A 14,797-nucleotide genomic window follows, 5' to 3' on the forward strand; every position below is an offset into this window, starting at 1 on the left:
TTTTTAAAAACTAGAAACAGTAAATTTGTGAAAATCAGAAAAATGGCATTTGAAATTCAGACAGTGTCAGTTGGTTTAGTAGATTCCATTCTTTTTTCTTTCTTTTTTAGAAATGAAGAGAAAAGGTCTAAATGACTACAGGGATCTCATGTTGTGAGGACATGCGAGCAGACACTCACAGAGTTGGAGGGCAGATGACCTGATAGAGGCTTCCTAGAGCTCAGATCCTCCTTTTACTGTGAAGATAAACCTAAATATATCCCTTACTTAATCTTCTTAGAGTGTTTGTGGTAGGAGTTAGTCTTTGACTGCTTAGTGGACAACACGCAGGCACACACTGAGTCTGTCACAAAGTCTTAGAGAGCAACTTAATACCTGACATTCATCATAAGACTTCGAACATCGAAAGGTGTGCTTCATGGTTTCTCACTTGGGATCCATCTGCAACTTCAACTGTTTGGTTGAGAGTGTGGACACGAGCATGACAAGCCTTCTCAACCTCAGCAGTCTTGGCAGGATCTGCGGCTCCAGTCACAGCAATGAAACAGTCATTTTGGACAGGGTCAAGAGAAAGAACTCAGTGAGGCGCATGTCAATAATTGAAGACGGTGAAATTGCAGAAGTTCTCTATCTCATTCCTAAACAATCCATGATGGAGCAGCTGCCTTTCCTCAACCCCAATGACTACATCCTATGTGAAAAGATGGCTGCTATTCCAGCAGAGCTATCAGGTATGTTTCTGGTTGTTATGGTAAAATATCTAATTTAACTATAATATTAATTTTGTACAAAAAAATTATTGATTCTCAACTGGTGTCCGAGTCAAAATGACCCATCAACCCTCAAACTTAAACAACTATCATAAAGCACATACAACATTTACACTTGGTTTACACGTTTTTTCATTCATTTCACAGATTCTATGACTAATGTTTTAATTTCTGTTTCAGAATATTGTATGCACCTCACATATCAAACTATAGCATGTATACATTCACTCTTAGGATTTGGATCTGTAGTGTTTGGGGTGCTGCAAAGGACAGCAGTGTACTCGTCTACCTATCCAACAGGGGACCTTGGTGTCGTTACACAATCACCAACAGGGCACCTGCATGCTAAAACGGGACATTTTTGTACGGTTTTTTAACCCAGTAATGTACGGTGGCTGAAGGGCAAACGCACTGCAAACCCCAAAACACCAGCAAATGAGAAAAACACCGGCAAACAATAAAACACCGGCAAGTAACAAAACGCCAGCAAGTAACAAAACGCCAGCAAATAGAAAACACCAGCAAATAAGAAAACACCAGCAAATAAGAAAACGCCAGCAAATAACAAAACGCCAGCAAATAACAAAACGCCAGCACGTAACAAAACACGGGCAAATAAGAAAACACCAGCAAGTAACAAAACGCCAGCAAATAACAAAAAACGCCAGCAAATAACAAAACGCCAGCAAATAAAAAAAAAACCAGCAAATAAGAAAACACCGGCAAGTAAGAAAACACCGGCAAGTAAGAAAACACGGGCAAATAAGAAAACACCGGCAAATAAGAAAACACCAGCAAGTAACAAAAGGGAAGTGCTCCGGGTCTGTGGGGGCGCTGTCGTGCAGGTCTCGCACTGTTGGAGTAGCATCCAGCTGCAGCCCCGGAGACCAACACCCTGGCGTGACAGATTTTGTTTAGTTAGTTTTACAAACAAACTTACAACAATAATCACCGTTCAAACAATAAAAAATAGAAACCTTTATTGTAAAATTATGACATGACAATTTTTTAAATGTTATTTTTAAGATTTAGTTCAGTTAGTTTTATAAATAAACAGTGAGTAGTAGTAAAGGGAAGAAACATTGCTATCTGACAAGGTTTTATTAGTTAATAGTGTGAAAAATGTGTAAAACGGTGAAAAAAGTATAACAGCGGAGCTCCAGGGGGTGTGTGTATATGGTGCTTGTTGTATCCGCTCTGGGGCTCCAGGGAGGTGGTTAGGTGGTGATCGTTGTCCCCGCTGTGGCGCTCAATATATGGACAGGCTAACTAACTTTTATATTCTTCCTTCGTTCTTGTTTAAGATAGAAATCACTTCCGTCAAACCACTCCCGTCGTTTCGGTGTGTATATCAAGTTTTTAGAAAAAAAATCCCGTACATAAAACCACTATTATCACGCCAGGGTGTTGTTGTCACGCCAGGGTGTTGGTCTCCGGGGCTGCAGCTGGATGCTACTCCAACAGTGCGAGTCAACAGGTTGGTCGAAGACCTGTACGACAGCGCCCCCACAGACCCGGAGCACTTCCGTTTTGTTACTTGCTGGCGTTTTTTTATTTGCTGGTGTTTTCCTACTTGCTGGTGTTTTCTTACTTGCCGGTGTTTTCTTATTTGCTGGTGTTTTCTTACTTGCCGGTGTTTTCTTACTTGCCGGTGTTTTCTTACTTGCTGGTGTTTTCTTATTTGCCGGTGTATTCTTACTTGCCGGTGTTTTCTTATTTGCCGGTGTTTTCTTACTTGCCCGTGTTTTCTTATTTGCCGGCGTTTTCTTATTTGCTGGCATTTTGTTACTTGCTGGCGTTTTGTTATTTGCCGGTGTTTTCTTGTTTGCCGGTGTTTTCTTATTGGCTGGTGTTTTGGGGTTTGCAGTGCGTTTGCCCCTGTCGGCCACCGTAGTAATGGGACTAAACCACTTCATTAATAAATCAGGCTGCTAACACACAACATTCACTGTACTTTTTTGTTTAGCTTTTTAATCTTAAAAGTATAAATAAAAAGTTGTGTTACAGTAGTTTAACAGTTGGCTTATTCCCTTGTTGACTTGACCTGCATATCTCTCACATGGTCTGATCAATCTTCATTTCTCATACAATTCTCTAATGTTGTTTATGAGGCGCCGATTGTAAAGATGCGCATGCTAAGATAAACAGCAACTTTTTGCCACATTTAGCAAAAAAACTTTTTTAATTAAAACATTTTTTTAATGTTAGTTTTGACCAGATTTACGGAAATATTTGTGAATTTTGTGATATTTACTTCTCTTGTGAAAATATAATTTCAATGTTTAATCTGAATAAAAAATCTAAATCTAAATGTTAAATATAAATCTAAATGTTAAATATAAATCTTTCGTTTGAAACTAAATGTTCAGCTAATATGCAAATTCACACTGTCAGTAACCGGATGTACCAAAATAAAAGCTTGAGGAGGTCAGGCTGTGTTTATACAATCAAATAACGAATTAAAACCACCCTAGCGAAACATTTAGATTCAACATTTATATTTAAGTTTAGATTTAACATTTAGATTTATATTTAGCATTTAGATTTAAATTTATATTTAGCATCTAGATTTAACATTAATATTTAACATTTATATTTAGATTTTTTATTCAGATTAAACATTGAAATTATATTTTCACAAGAGAAGTAAATATCACACAATTCACAAATATTGCTGTAAATCCACTAAATGTGGCAAAAAGTTGCTGTTTATTTAAGCATGCGCAACTTTACAATCGGTGCCTCGTAGTTGTTAACCAACATATATCATGTGAATACTCAGTTTACTATTTACTATAAGAAAATGAATAGAGGAAGAAAAGAATATGATAGTAAATGTATGTGACTATAGTACTGTTTGTGAGAGAGTATGATAGTAAATGTATGTGACTATAGTACTGTTTGTGAGAGAGTATGATAGTAAATGTATGTAACTATAGTACTGTTTGTGAGAGAGTATGATAGTAAATGTACGTGACTATAGTACTGTTTGTGAGAGAGTATGATAGTAAATGTACATGACTATAGTAGTGTTTGTGAGAGAGTATGATAGATTAGAAACTGGAAATTAAAGTTGACTTCCGTTTCAATCAAACTCTCTCACACAGTAGTATACTCGCATACACTGCATATCATTGTCTCATACATTCACTTTCATGTTGTTACATCCATAATAGCGTGAAAGAGAGTATGATAGTAAATGTATATGACTATAGTACTGTTTGTGAGAGAGTATAATAGTAAATGTATGTAACTATAGTACTGTTTGTGAGAGCGTATGATAGTAAATTTATGTAACTATAGTACTGTTTGTGAGAGAGTATGATAGTAAATGTATGTAACTATAGTACTGTTTGTGAGAGAGTATGATAGTAAATGTATGTAACTATAGTACTGTTTGTGAGAGAGTATGATAGTAAATGTATGTTACTATAGTACTGTTTGTGAGAGACTATGATGTGAGCGCAAGACTGAATTATTTCTCAAACGGCCTCTCATAAGAATCAGTGAATTAAAATATTTGTCCTGTACCTCTTCCATGACCGGAGCACAGACTCTGGACTGAAATACGTTTGTGATGCCGGTGGCCGGTCACGATCAGCAGTGCTGTCACTAAATACACCAGACTCCTCTGTTCAATATTGAGATTTTAGACATTTCCCTGGTAATTGTTGGAGATTAACACACATGTTCAGAATTGCGAAGTCTTTTAACTGATCTACAGTTTGGCATGTTCGGCTTGATTCTTGTGTTGGACGTCTCTTCCTGTGACGACACTGTGACCAATCAGTGGCCAGCAGTCTGGCAAAGTCCAGCATAGTATCGCCGTTTTATCGTTTCCTCTGCTCCTCATGTTGTTGAACTAGTGGGAGCCTAACATTGACTCACTCTTATATGATTGGAAACATAGTCACATGAAATGCAGATGGGGAGGCTTGATGAGAAAAGTTATCGACAACTTTGATTACATTTTACATTTTATTTTGACCGATATAGGGCTGTATCTGGATTGGGAGCACAAACTCTGGGAGTCGGAAGGAGCGTGTCACAAAAGCCTTTTCCAACTGTGACACAGGTTTGTGAGTTAGAGTGTCATGATTTCGATTTGCATATCATTACAGGCTTTATATGTACTGTAATAAACTGCAGATGGTTTTAATTTGGTTGAGACTAAAGTCTTAAATATAAATGCTTTGAAGTTTTTTTTAAAGTTATAATTTAAATGTTTAATATTTAACTAATTCCCGTCATTCTTGAAGTGCTGCCTGCTCTGGAGGGCTGCCACCCAACACCTTCAGGAACAAAGCAGGCCATCCTGTGCTTCAGATGTGGGGAACAATGCAAAGGAGAGGTGGTTCAAGTCCAGAACACTCACTTACACATGAAGTGCTTTACCTGCAAGGGTGAGTAACAACCCTGCAATCACTCCTTAATCAAAGTAGACTTCCCACATTATCGGGGGGGTAGTTTCTTTATGTGGATATTTGAGGAACAATCGAACCAGGGTCGCCTGCAGCGAGGACTTCAGCCTCAGCATATGTGACAGACAGACAGACAGACAGACAGACAGACAGACAGACAGACAGACAGACAGACAGACAGACAGACAGACAGACAGACAGACAGACAGACAGACAGACAGACAGACAGACAGACAGACAGACAGACAGACAGACAGACAGACAGACAGACAGACAGACAGACAGACAGACAGACAGACAGACAGACAGACAGACAGACAGACAGACAGACAGACAGACAGACAGACAGACAGACAGACAGACAGACAGACAGACAGACAGACAGACAGACAGACAGACAGACAGACAGACAGACAGACAGACAGACAGACAGACAGACAGACAGACAGACAGACAGACAGACAGACAGACAGACAGACAGACAGACAGACAGACAGACAGACAGACAGACAGACAGACAGACAGACAGACAGACAGACAGACAGACAGACAGACAGACAGACAGACAGACAGACAGACAGACAGACAGACAGACAGACAGACAGACAGACAGACAGACAGACAGACAGACAGACAGACAGACAGACAGACAGACAGACAGACAGACAGACAGACAGACAGACAGACAGACAGACAGACAGACAGACAGACAGACAGACAGACAGACAGACAGACAGACAGACAGACAGACAGACAGACAGACAGACAGACAGACAGACAGACAGACAGACAGACAGACAGACAGACAGACAGACAGACAGACAGACAGACAGACAGACAGACAGACAGACAGACAGACAGACAGACAGACAGACAGACAGACAGACAGACAGACAGACAGACAGACAGACAGACAGACAGACAGACAGACAGACAGACAGACAGACAGACAGACAGACAGACAGACAGACAGACAGACAGACAGACAGACAGACAGACAGACAGACAGACAGACAGACAGACAGACAGACAGACAGACAGACAGACAGACAGACAGACAGACAGACAGACAGACAGACAGACAGACAGACAGACAGACAGACAGACAGACAGACAGACAGACAGACAGACAGACAGACAGACAGACAGACAGACAGACAGACAGACAGACAGACAGACAGACAGACAGACAGACAGACAGACAGACAGACAGACAGACAGACAGACAGACAGACAGACAGACAGACAGACAGACAGACAGACAGACAGACAGACAGACAGACAGACAGACAGACAGACAGACAGACAGACAGACAGACAGACAGACAGACAGACAGACAGACAGACAGACAGACAGACAGACAGACAGACAGACAGACAGACAGACAGACAGACAGACAGACAGACAGACAGACAGACAGACAGACAGACAGACAGACAGACAGACAGACAGACAGACAGACAGACAGACAGACACAGAGACAGAGACAGAGACAGACACACACACACACACACACACACACACACACACACACACACACACACACACACACACACACACACACACACACACACACACACACACACACACACACACACACACACACACACACACACACACACACACACACACACACACACACACACACACACACACACACACACACACACACACACACACACACACACACACACACACACACACACACAATTTTGGTTTTCGACTGTGGGCTACTCAGCGCTACTAGAGAGGTAGAAGGACGTTTCAGCGCATGTGCGCACTCCTGGTGTTGTATGGCAGTGCTTCTCAGCGCCACCTAGCCACCTGGCATGCATACTACATCAAATTTCACACACTTCTGCGTCACCGTGTGCATGCAGATTTCCACCCAAAGACGCTTGTCTAAACGTGAAATAAAAAGTGGGACGCTACGCCACTTTTGCAGTTTGTGTTCAGACAGTTAATCAGTTATGCAAAAAAAATCTACTCCCAAATTGACATTTACATAAATAAATACAGGCTAATAAAGAAAACATTAATGTATTCTGTACTTTGTTGACATTTTCAAAATGATTCTCTTTCTCTCTCTATGTGTGTCTGTGTGCAGTATGTGGCTGTGACTTGGGTCAGAGTGGCTTCTTCATGAAGAACAGTGACTATCTCTGTCCCGTGGACTTCCAAAGGCTTCATGGCACACTCTGCAACAATTGTGGAGACTCAATAGAGGGGGAGGTGGTCATGGTCTTGGGGAAGACCTATCATCCAGCATGCTTTGTGTGCACTATGTGCAAGTAACTGGAAAAATAGCAGTTTTGGTTATGCAACCATAGTAAAGGGAGCCATGATGAAGGGTATATAAGTATATATTTCTCTCTTTTACAGGCAGCCCTTCCCAATGGGGGACTGTGTGACCTTTAATGGAAAAGACTGTCTCTGTCAGCGCTGTATTCAACCTGGGTCCTCTGCTCCTAATGACATCAACTATTCTGGTAATGAATGCATTGCTTTGTAGTTTTGCTCCCCTTCCCTCCCTCGTCTGCTGCTTCGCTCTCTATCTCCCTCCCTCTCGCTCATTCAGATGATCATGAAGAGTAAAATGCAATTATCACTACTTTTTTCATGATTATGGTTACAGCTAGCCCATGGCTAACGATCAAATGGAACACAATATGGAAACACAACAATGCATTTTGCTATCATACATGTCCTTGATTCATACCAGGTGTGTACAAACCTTTTTAACAGCCAGATTTGATAATGTGTCAATGGTCCCTTCAGACCTTTTTTTAACCCTAAAGGTTACATACAAATGCAATATTTGCAAAACAGCCTTTCATCACATTTCTGTTACAATGAGACTAAATATGGAGGACCCGGATGCAGACAGAACAACGAGGAAGATTTAAAGGTATTTATTCTACGAAAAGGTAGGTAACATGAACACATCAGGTAAGTATGTATATGTGTGTAAATCAGACTGGAACTGGCAGGCGAAGGAACAGCCATTAAAAAAACCTTTAAAGTTCGTATTGTTCCCAACCAGGAACGGACTCACTCGAGTTGGTATTCAGGTGGCGAGAGCGAGTTGGAAAACGATGAGTCCACAGGAGAAGGCGAATCGTCAGCAGCGCTTCGGTAGCAGAGAAGATCCGTGGTGAAACAGTGGCGGCTGTATGACGAGGAGGCAACGTGGGCGAAGCAGACGGAAGGCGGAAGTGATCCCCGAAGAGTGATGATCGGAGGAGCTTCCGTGTCTTTGCTTCCCGCAGGAGACGTGGCGACCTGGAGAGGAGACGAGGTGAGTAATCGTGGAGGAGTCAAGGTTTCTACTGGTAAGTGGAACGAACATTACCGGCTGTAGCGAAACTACTATCTGACGCAAGTGTCCCGACTGGTCCTCGCTTATAAGCGCTCCTGATTGGTCATCAGGAACAGCTGGGTGGAATCGCGTAGGTACAGTGATTACCAGCGTCATCCAGAAAGTGGGTCAACCACGCCTCCTGTAGAGAGAGCACGGAGCAGTAGGGAAAACACAGGAACTTGCAGAAAGTAAATAGATGTGAGTGCGTGTGTGGATTGTGACAATTTATTTCACATCTGTAGTAAAATAAGATAATATGAGATCAATCTGTCTGTCAAAGGTGGGTTTTGAACCCAGGACTCTGGTTTCAAAGCGCAACTCCCAGTCCTTCTTGGGCCACAAATAATACACTATACCGAAGCTTCGGGGCATACAAAATCTGACCGGACTGCATATGCCTGATCCATACAATTACAATGTACACAAATAAAACTTATAAACGTGTCTTTGTATGGGAAACTCATCTGCGGACACGATCATAAAAGGCGATCAGTGAATTGTAGTTCTCAGGGAAGGGAGGGGTGAGCAGAGGAGCATTACTTTGTTGCCAACTTGAGCTTATCCTCCAGATATCACTGGAGGATCACATAGGCTCTGGAGGATCATGAAGGTTATATGGAGGCGTGGAAAGGTCGCTTGCCAGTGGCGGTTTGCAGAAGGGGTGTGGATTCCGAAGGAGGATTCAAGATTCAAGATTCAAGATTTTTATTTGTGGATATGTGGATGTACAAGTACACCCCAGTGAAATGACATTGCAAAACAAGCCCCTCTGTGCAACTGTGAAGCACTAATAAAATAAAATAAAATAAAGTAAAGTAAAAATAAAATAAAATACAATTTAAATTTAGAATAATTTCCAGATAAATATAAAAATATTTACAATACACAAGAATAAAAAATAAAAGCAATAAAATGCAATAAAATACGTATCAAATACACAATGTTCAGTATAGCAGCAATGTGGATTTGCGTGTGTTGTGTGTGTGCTGTATTTACATGGGTGGTTGAGAGTTCAGCATCCTGATGGCCTGAGGTAAGAAGCTCGACCTCAGCCTCTCTGTTTTGGCCATACAGGAGCGGAGACGTTTGCCAGACGGCAGCCACTGGAACAGTCTGTTGAATGGGTGAAGAGTGTCTTTCATAATCCTCCTGGCTCTGCTGGTGCAGTGCCGGGTGTAAATGTCCTGCAGAGTGGGCAGTGCTGCCCTGGTGGAGCGTTCAGCGCAGCGGATCACTCTGTGGAGAGCTGACCTGTCTCTGGCAGTGCAGCGGCCGTACCACGCAGTGATGCTGCCGGTGAGTACAGACTCCACTGCTGCAGTATAAAAGGTTCTCTGCAGCACTGGGGAGACCTTGAATTTCCTCAGCCGTCTGAGGTGGTACAGGCGCTGCCTTGCTCTCTTTACCAGGGTGGAGATGTGTGTGGTCCATGTTAGGTCCTCGGAGATGTGGACACTGAGGTACCTGTAGCTGCTGACTCTCTCCACCGGGGGCCTGTAGATCCTGCTTCTCTCTCCTGAAATCCACAACTATCTCCTTGGTCTTAGAGACGTTCAGGTCCAGGTTGTTTTCCTGGCACCATGTCGACAGTGCATCCACCTCCTTCAGATAGGTCGTCTCCCTGTTGTTCCAGATCGGGCCAACCACCACCGTGTCATCTGCAAATTTCACGATAATGTTGGAGGGGTGAGTGGCTCTGCTGTCATGGGTGTAGAGAGAGTAGAGCAGAGGACTCAGGACGCAGCCTTGGGGGGCTCCGATGCTGAGAGTGCGTGGGCTGGAGGTGTGGTTCCCTATCCTCACCACCTGTGGTCTTTCCGTCAGGAAGCTCTGGACCCAGGAGCATAGTGAGGAGTTCAGCCCCAGGTTCTTGAGCTTTGACACCAGTCTGTGGGGAACTATGGTGCTGAACAGCAGCCGCACATAGTTCCCCTTCCCACTGTCAAGGTGGGTGAAGGTGGAGTGGAGGACGTGTGTGATGGCATCATCAGTGCTCCTATTTGGGCGATAGGCGAACTGAAGAGGGTCAAGTGAGCTGGGCAGTGAAGCGCAGATGAAGTCCTTTATCAGCCTTTCAAAGCACTTCATCACCATGGAGGTGAGTGCTACTGGGCGGTAATCGTTGTTGCAGGCAGGGCTTCTTTGGAACAGAGATGATGGTGGACCTCTTGAAGCAGGCAGGGACCACGGAGTGAGTCAAGGACAGGTTGAATATAAAGGTGAAGACAGGGGCTAGCTGCCCAGCACATGATTTCAGCACCCGGCCGGGGATGCCGTCAGGGCCGGCAGCCTTCCTGCTGTTCACACGCCTCAAAGCTCTCCTCACATCATGCTCTGAGACGGACAGTGCGTGACAATCACCGGTGTTTAAGCTGGGCTCCTCCGCGTTAGCGCTAGTTGCAACGCTAGAGATCTCAAATCGAGCAAAAAAGGAGTTTAATTCCTCTGCTAGCGAAGTATCCACAGCCGCTGATGATTCTTTACGTCCTCTATAGTCCGTGATATTCCAAAGTCCCTGCCACATACGCCTGCTGTCACGATCGCTCAGCGATGCCTCCACTTTATCTTTGTACCGCCGTTTAGCAGCCCTCACCTTCCTCCGGAGCTCGTAGGACGCCGCTCTGTAAGGGACCATGTCACCGGAGATTAGTCCGTCATTGTAGGACGTTGTTCGGTTCTTCAGAGCCTCGCGAATAGTTCCATCGACCCACGGTTTCTGGTTTGGGAAAACCTTCACAGTCACCACGGGGACAATATCATCTATAAGTTTAGCAATGAAGTCTGTCACCACTTCCGTAAACAGACTGACGTCATCACCGGAGGACTCTCTGAACATGTCCCAGTCCACGCCACATAGTGCGTCCTGTAGCGTGGCTTCTGATTGGGCAGACCATCGTCTGACCTGCCTCGTTGCCGGGGCGAAAAACATTGACCAATTCAGAATCATCAGCCTGCTCAGTGTTGAAGGGAAGATATTCTTCAGCATTGTTGCCATGCGCCTGACAGACTTCCTTCTGAGGAACTCCTACATCGATACCTCAGTCCAGAAAGGAGGGATCCCGAAGGTAACGGGGTGTCTGGAGCACACAGGCATAGTGAAAGCTGATCAGAGAAGCCCGAGAGAATAAGGGCGACCTGGCTGTGCTGTGGACCTCACGAATGCCAACAAGCTGGTGGAAGTCACACTGTGTCGCCACCATATCCCGGGCAAATTCAGAGACTTAATCCTGGATTATTACAGCTGAGGCTGTGGATGTGGCTGAATCCCGGCTGCGGCACAAAGCACTGGTGGGCGCAGTGACTCGGGACAGAGCGGGCCTAGGTAGCAGTACGACACCTCGCTATGACAAAGCAAAGGGGGAAGGACAGCAGAGCACTGGTCCAGGAAGAGGTGCGAGCATCAGTGGAGGAGAAGCGGTCCAGCAGAATGGTTGGAATGCGGAAGCAGGGAGCATGGATGAGATGGGAGCAAGCCTTAGAGCGCAAGGTCTCATGGGCTGAGCTGTGGAAGACCGAGCCCCATCAAATTAAGTTCTTAATTCAGGGTGTCTAAGATGTTCTACCAAGCCCATCCAACCTGCTCTGCTGGGGGAAGGTAGACTCACCAGGCTGCGGTCCCTGTCCCTCTGCAGGACCTACAAAACGCTGGGCATCACTGGAGCCAGAAGGCGAAGAGCCATTAAGGAGGCCACTGAAGCAGCAGAAGTTGCTTCAGGGTGGCTGTGGATCAGGAGAGGCAATAAGTGGCTGTGGTAGCACTACCTGGACACAAGCCAGGGCTTGATCACCCCCTGGCTGGTTCGCCTGCATGAGATTGTATGATGTTTTAAAGACACAAATACACCATAGTTGGTGTATGTCATAAGCAAGAAGTAACACACTGTTAAAATAACAAACTGGGCATGTTCTAATGTGTAATGTTTACTCTGTGTGGTTTCAGACTGTACTGGCTGTGGTAGAGACATCAAAAATGGTCAGGCTCTGTTAGCCCTGGGTGGACAGTGGCACCTCGGCTGCTTCAAGTGTAAAACCTGCAGGAAAGTGCTGAGTGGAGAATACATCAGCAAGTAAGTGCAAATCTGTCATTTATACTGTATAAACTTCATTTTATTCATGTTCATCTCTCTAATGCACAATATATGGTTGAAGATATGAAATCTTTTATCTTTTAGAGATGGAACTCCCTACTGTGAGAAAGACTACCAAATTCAGTTTGGAGTAAGGTGTGTGGCATGTCAGAAATTCATTACAGGAAAAGTCCTTGAGGTAAGAAAAGTTGGTGAGACGGTTAAGTGAGATGTTAGACAAAGTGCAGTGCAACTCAGGTCTGTTTTAATGCTGTGACATGCTTTTGTGTATGTTGTGTGATTGTATTGTAGTAAAAGCTCAGGGGAATTCTATCAACAGAAGCCCTTTATGAGGTTTTGTTCCTTTTCAATTGTTTTTCAGAGATGGTTAAGTATGATCATAGTAACACATGACCAGACCTTTTCTGGCAGGAATTAGTCACAGGAAAAGTCATTGAGAGTTTATTTATGTCCTTACAAGAATGAACACAAAAGGTCAGTCAAAGCAACACAGACTTAGAGGTCAAATAGAGTGGTCCTGTTGCACATATATGTGAGTTATGGTGGTCTACTTACATATATTAAGTTGTTTTTAAACGAGCCGATTGAAATCTGTCCTTTTCGAAGCGCTTGTCAGTCGCGCTATTTCAGCCATAAATCTCGCCCGAGAAGACAGAGTGTGTTGTGATTGGCCAGCCAGCGTAGAGCCTTCCCACCTGTGTTGTGATTGGCCAGGTATCTGGAAATGACGTAATCTATCACGTCAGCTCTCAGAAGCGCAGCTCCCTCTCTGGAGTGGTGGATGCATTGCTACTCATTATCAAAACATTGTTTTAACAGTGTTTAAAAATAGCTTCGTCACGACTCCCCGCCGCAGTCCCTTTATGACTTTAAACCGGAGTCAGACCCAGAGTCAGAAGACACTGTTGCTCGTGAAACACCTCCACAACGGACGTTATTCTTCTTCTGCGGTTCAATGTACGCAACCGGATGTGCCCGGACTACCGCCCGGAGCAGGACGATCGGTTGTTCAGGAGAACCGCTGCTTACGTAACTAGTACGGGATTTTCAGTGATCTCGTTGAGCCCGAGATTACAATAAAACATAACGTTCTCAGCAATGGCTGAACTGTTTGTTTCGAACCGTCAGGCTTCATAAACAAGGTAATGACGCAGATACACACCAAAAAAAACAGCGATAATAGGAACTTCCGGTCTAGTTCCGCTTTAAAGAAATCTGTCAGTGAAGTGAGTTTTTAGACTAGGTAGGTAAGTGGCTGTACACTCACTCAAAATATTAATGATCTGTTGTGCTCACTTTTAAAATCATGTTCATTATTTAAAGGTAAATAAAAGTAATGCATTGTTTTTCACAGTTTCTGAAGTTGAATCAAAGCCATCAATGGTGATTGACCTCTGCTTCATGCAATGTTTTTATCTGCTTCAGGCAGGGAATAAACAGTACCACCCAAGTTGTGCAAAATGCAGCTTGTGCGACAACATTTTCACAGAAGGAGAGGAAATGTTTCTACAAGGTCAGTGCAACATTAGAACTTACTGTGAACATAAGCTGTACTTACTCATTGTGACAGTATGAATTTGATCATATAAATGCAATAAATCTTTTTTTTTTTTTTTTTAAATACTTCTTGTTAACAGGGTCAACAGTTTGGCACCCAAATTGCAGAGACAACGGCAGAACTGACGACAGTTACAAGGCAGGCCAACTTAAAGGGATAGTCCATGTTTTTTGAAGTACACCACCTGCGCCAGGAGCTAGTCTGAGACATGTGGCCCTTTTCGACTATGGTCCCAGCTCGCCTCGCCTTGGCAAGGCACGATACACGATTTAGGTTTCATTTCCACTACAAAAAAAGTACCTAATCAATGTGAGCGGAGTCATCACCGTATGGCTGCATGAGACTGCAGTGACTTCGTTTTACACATGACGCACACACGAGTGACTAGTGAAGCAGTTGTTTTCAGTGTAACTTAACCAAATCACTAGAATTTTTTCATTTAAAATATTTCTTCAGTACTTCCTCCATAACCGGAGCACAAACTCCGTCTGACACAATCACTGGACTGAAATACAGGGTTTGTGATGCCGGTCGATCAGAAGTGGTGTCGGCACTCTGACCAATAAGTGGCCGGCAGTCTGGTGACATCTCGCATAGT

At 43.9% G+C, this 14,797-nt stretch overlaps 1 protein-coding gene across 1 annotated transcript; it reads left to right on the top strand.

The window, feature by feature from the left end:
* Positions 1-418: 418 nt before the first annotated feature.
* LOC310938881 (actin-binding LIM protein 1-like) lies at positions 419-14,417 on the top strand (the record flags this gene model as incomplete). Its single annotated transcript, XM_083903509.1, has 8 exons — positions 419-731; positions 5,030-5,173; positions 7,300-7,483; positions 7,575-7,681; positions 12,494-12,620; positions 12,726-12,819; positions 14,067-14,154; positions 14,279-14,417. The coding sequence occupies 8 exons, from the start codon at positions 419-421 to the stop codon at positions 14,371-14,373; spliced, it is 1,152 nt and encodes a 383-aa protein (XP_083759635.1). The 3' UTR covers positions 14,374-14,417.
* Positions 14,418-14,797: the final 380 nt, after the last annotated feature.

Source organism: Microchirus variegatus (genome assembly GCF_963457635.1).
Source record: "Microchirus variegatus genome assembly, chromosome: 17".
Classification (NCBI taxonomy): Eukaryota; Metazoa; Chordata; class Actinopteri; order Pleuronectiformes; family Soleidae; genus Microchirus; species Microchirus variegatus.